This window comes from Agrilus planipennis, unplaced genomic scaffold (genome assembly GCF_000699045.2).
Source record: "Agrilus planipennis isolate EAB-ADULT unplaced genomic scaffold, Apla_2.0 scaffold417, whole genome shotgun sequence".
Lineage (NCBI taxonomy): Eukaryota > Metazoa > Arthropoda > Insecta > Coleoptera > Buprestidae > Agrilus > Agrilus planipennis.
This window is the reverse complement of record NW_020439083.1, coordinates 28,654-32,007: the sequence shown is the minus strand read 5'-3', so window position 1 is coordinate 32,007 and position 3,354 is coordinate 28,654. Positions and strand designations below refer to the sequence as shown.

The following is a 3,354-nucleotide window of genomic DNA, read 5'->3' as shown; positions in this document are numbered from 1 at the left end:
AATGTCCGATCCACCACAAGTTTCACCGGAACTTTTGGAATCTATGGCCACCATGTTGTCTCAGGCACTTCGAGCTTCGTTACCAGGCGCGGCCGCCGCTGCAGGTCCCGAACTTGCCAACGCAGCCAACAATGGACATCTTCGTGCACCCCGTTTCAACATGGCTGAATACCGCCCGACAGAGGGCACCACCGTTCAGGACTACTTCACACGTTTCTCCTGGGCTCTGGAACTGAGTGAAATACCGGCCGAGCAGCACGCCAACTATGCCCGTGTTTACATGGGCAGAGATCTGAATGATGCGTTAAAGTTTTTGATTAGCCCTCGCCTACCTCAGGACCTGACGTACGCCGAAATCCAGCAAACCCTCATAAAACATTTTGATCACGCAAAAAACAAGTTCGCAGAGAGTTATAAATTTCGTAAACTCACACAAAATCCGGGCGAATCAGTCGCAGACTTTGCTCTCAGGCTTAAACAAGGTGCAGTGTATTGTGAATTTGACGCTTTTTTGGACAGAATGCTCATCGAACAACTGTTGTTCGGACTCGAATCGCAAGTGACATGTGATGAGATCATCGCAAAAAAACCAGCATCTTTTGCGGAAGCGTTTGAAATCGCAAATTCTCTCGAAGCGACTCGTCTGACATCGGACACGGTGAAAAACAAGGTGGAACCAACAAACAAGTTGGGATTTGCACCCCTAAAGCTGAAGTACACGAAACGTCTAAATCAAGGCAGACCCCATACACAACCCCAAGGAGTACACAAACCAACCGGATCGCCTTATCAACCGCGTCAAAGCCAGGATAAGCAGTGGGCCTGTCAGGGCTGCGGAGGTCAACATGCTCGTTCTCAGTGCCCGTACCGTGACGCCACCTGTCACGCCTGTAATAAGAAAGGTCACCTTGCTTCCGTTTGCAGATCTGGGAACATCAGACAAGTCAGAGAAAACTCAGACTCTGAAGAAGATTTTCCAGCCGAAGAAGTCGACCAGATGCGACGTCTCAACAAAATGGACGTTGTCAACTCTGTCAAATTTCCTGGGAAGGTGGTGCTTGATGTCCTTATCAACGGACGTAACATCAAAATGGAAATTGACACCGGCGCGCCATGCGCAATCATGAGCAAACAAACGCTTGACAGTGTCAAAATCAAATACAAATTGCTGGAAACCAACCAACAATTTGCGAGCTTTTCTGGTCATCGAATTTCCTGCCTCGGTCGCGTATCTGTCAACGCTCAAATCGGATCCTCAGTTTGGAAGCTCGACCTTTATCTGGCGGATGGCATAGTCGACTCGCTTTTGGGCCGCGAGTGGATCGTCGCATTTGCAAACAAGATTAATTTCTCAACCTTTTTTGGAAATGCAGCATCAGTCCACGCTGTCAATCCGGTTTCTCCAAGGCCATCGTTGCAGCAACAGGCTCAATTGGACAGCATCCTGACACAGTTTGAAAGCTCGTTCGACGATAAACCTGGAAAACTCATAGGGCCTCCTGTCAAACTGCACTTTAAACCCGGATACAAACCCGTCTTTTCCAGAGCTCGAGATGTTCCCTACGCTTTGCGTGATGCATATGCACGCGAAATTGACGCCAAGCTGAATTCGGACGTGTACAAACGGGTCGAATACTCGGAGTGGGCTTCGATGACACATGTGGTGGCAAAAAAGAACAGGAAATTACGTATCACGGAAAACTATAAACCTACACTAAATCCTCAGCTGATCGTAGACGAACATCCAATCCCACGAATGGAGTGCATCTTTAACAAAATGCGAGGCGCAAAGTGGTTCTGTCATCTTGACATCACGGATGCCTATACGCATCTCACAATCGACGACGAATGTGCTCACGCGATGACTCTCAACACGCCTACTCATGGCCTAATCCGACCGACACGCGCGGTCTACGGAGCAGCAAACATCCCTGCAGTGTGGCAACGTTGAATGGAAGAAGTGCTGCGTGATCTACCCTGCGTCGTCAATTTTTTCGATGATACCATCGTCTTCGCAGACTCGTTCGAGAACTTGCTCCAGGCCCTGTGTGCCGTGCTGGAAAGGAATGCGTCATCATGGGCTGAAACTCAACAGAGCCAAATGTAAATTTGCAGAAACTACACTCCACTGCCTGGGTCACAAACTTGATGCACAGGGAATCCCCAAATCCGACTGCCACATCGAAGCTATCCGCGATGCACCAAAGCCTTCAACACCGGAGGAACTTCAACTTTTTCTGGGAAAGGCTACGTATTACAGCGCATTCATCCCAGATTTGTCAACGCGAGATCGGCCTTTGCATGACATGCTTCGTAGCGAACCGTTTACATGGACTCCAGCTGGCGAAAAAGCATACGTCGACATCAAAGAAACTTTCGTATTACCCCAGGTTCTCATGCAATACGACCCCTCGCTACCGCTATTGCTGGCGACTGATGCCAGCAAAACCGGGTTGGGAGCTGTGCTGTCGCACCGCCTGAGCAACAATCAGGAACGACCAATCGCCTATGCAAGCCGAACGATGAGCGCCACAGAGCAACGATACCCTCAAATTGATAAGGAGGCGCTCGCGATTGTGTGGGCTGTGAACAAGTTTTTCGTCTATCTCTACGCACGTCATTTCGTTCTCATCACGGACCACAAACCGCTAACACAAATCCTGCATCCAGAAAAATCACTGCCGGTGCTGTGCATTAGTCGGATGGCAAACTACGTGGATTACTTGGCTCATTTTGACTTCGAGGTGGTTTTCAAAGACTCGAAGGCAAACGCCAACGCAGACTACTGTTCCAGGGCGCCGTTACCAACCACGGTCAACCAAGTTTGTCTTCAGTCATTGGTAGAGGGGGAAGGAGCAGGAACGGACGAGTTTGACCACTTTGTACTCCACCAAATCAAACAATTACCAATTCGAGCAGAAGCCATCGCCAGGGCAACGAGGAAAGATGAGCACCTTGGCAACATTCTGAAGCTTTTGGAATCAGGTCAAGACCTCCTTCGTCACGGCTTCAAGTCACCTGAAGCCAACTACACCGCGGCCGCTAATTGTTTGTTGTTTGAACACAGAGTTGTGATTCCACCTTCACTCAGAAACGCCATTCTTCAGGATTTGCACGCCGCTCACATCGGAATCGTCAAAATGAAAGGGCTGGCCCGCTCGTTTGTTTTCTGGCCTGGCATCGATGCTGCAATTGAGCATGTCGCCAAATCTTGCACTGAATGTGCAAAGCATGCACACGCCCCCGTCCAATTCCGAGAGCACCACTGGGAGTACCCTACAGCTCCATGGCAGAGAATCCACATGATTACGCCGGGCCAGTTGCTGGAAACATGTTGCTCATTATCGTGGACGC

General features: G+C 49.7%; 1 protein-coding gene across 1 annotated transcript; it reads left to right on the top strand.

Annotated features, from left to right (window-relative positions):
• The first annotated feature begins 1 nt into the window (after position 1).
• On the top strand, positions 2–1,951 carry LOC108742899 (uncharacterized protein K02A2.6-like). Its single transcript, XM_018478258.2, has one exon. The coding sequence runs from the start codon at positions 2–4 to the stop codon at positions 1,949–1,951; it is 1,950 nt and encodes a 649-aa protein (XP_018333760.2).
• The last annotated feature ends 1,403 nt before the right edge of the window (positions 1,952–3,354 follow it).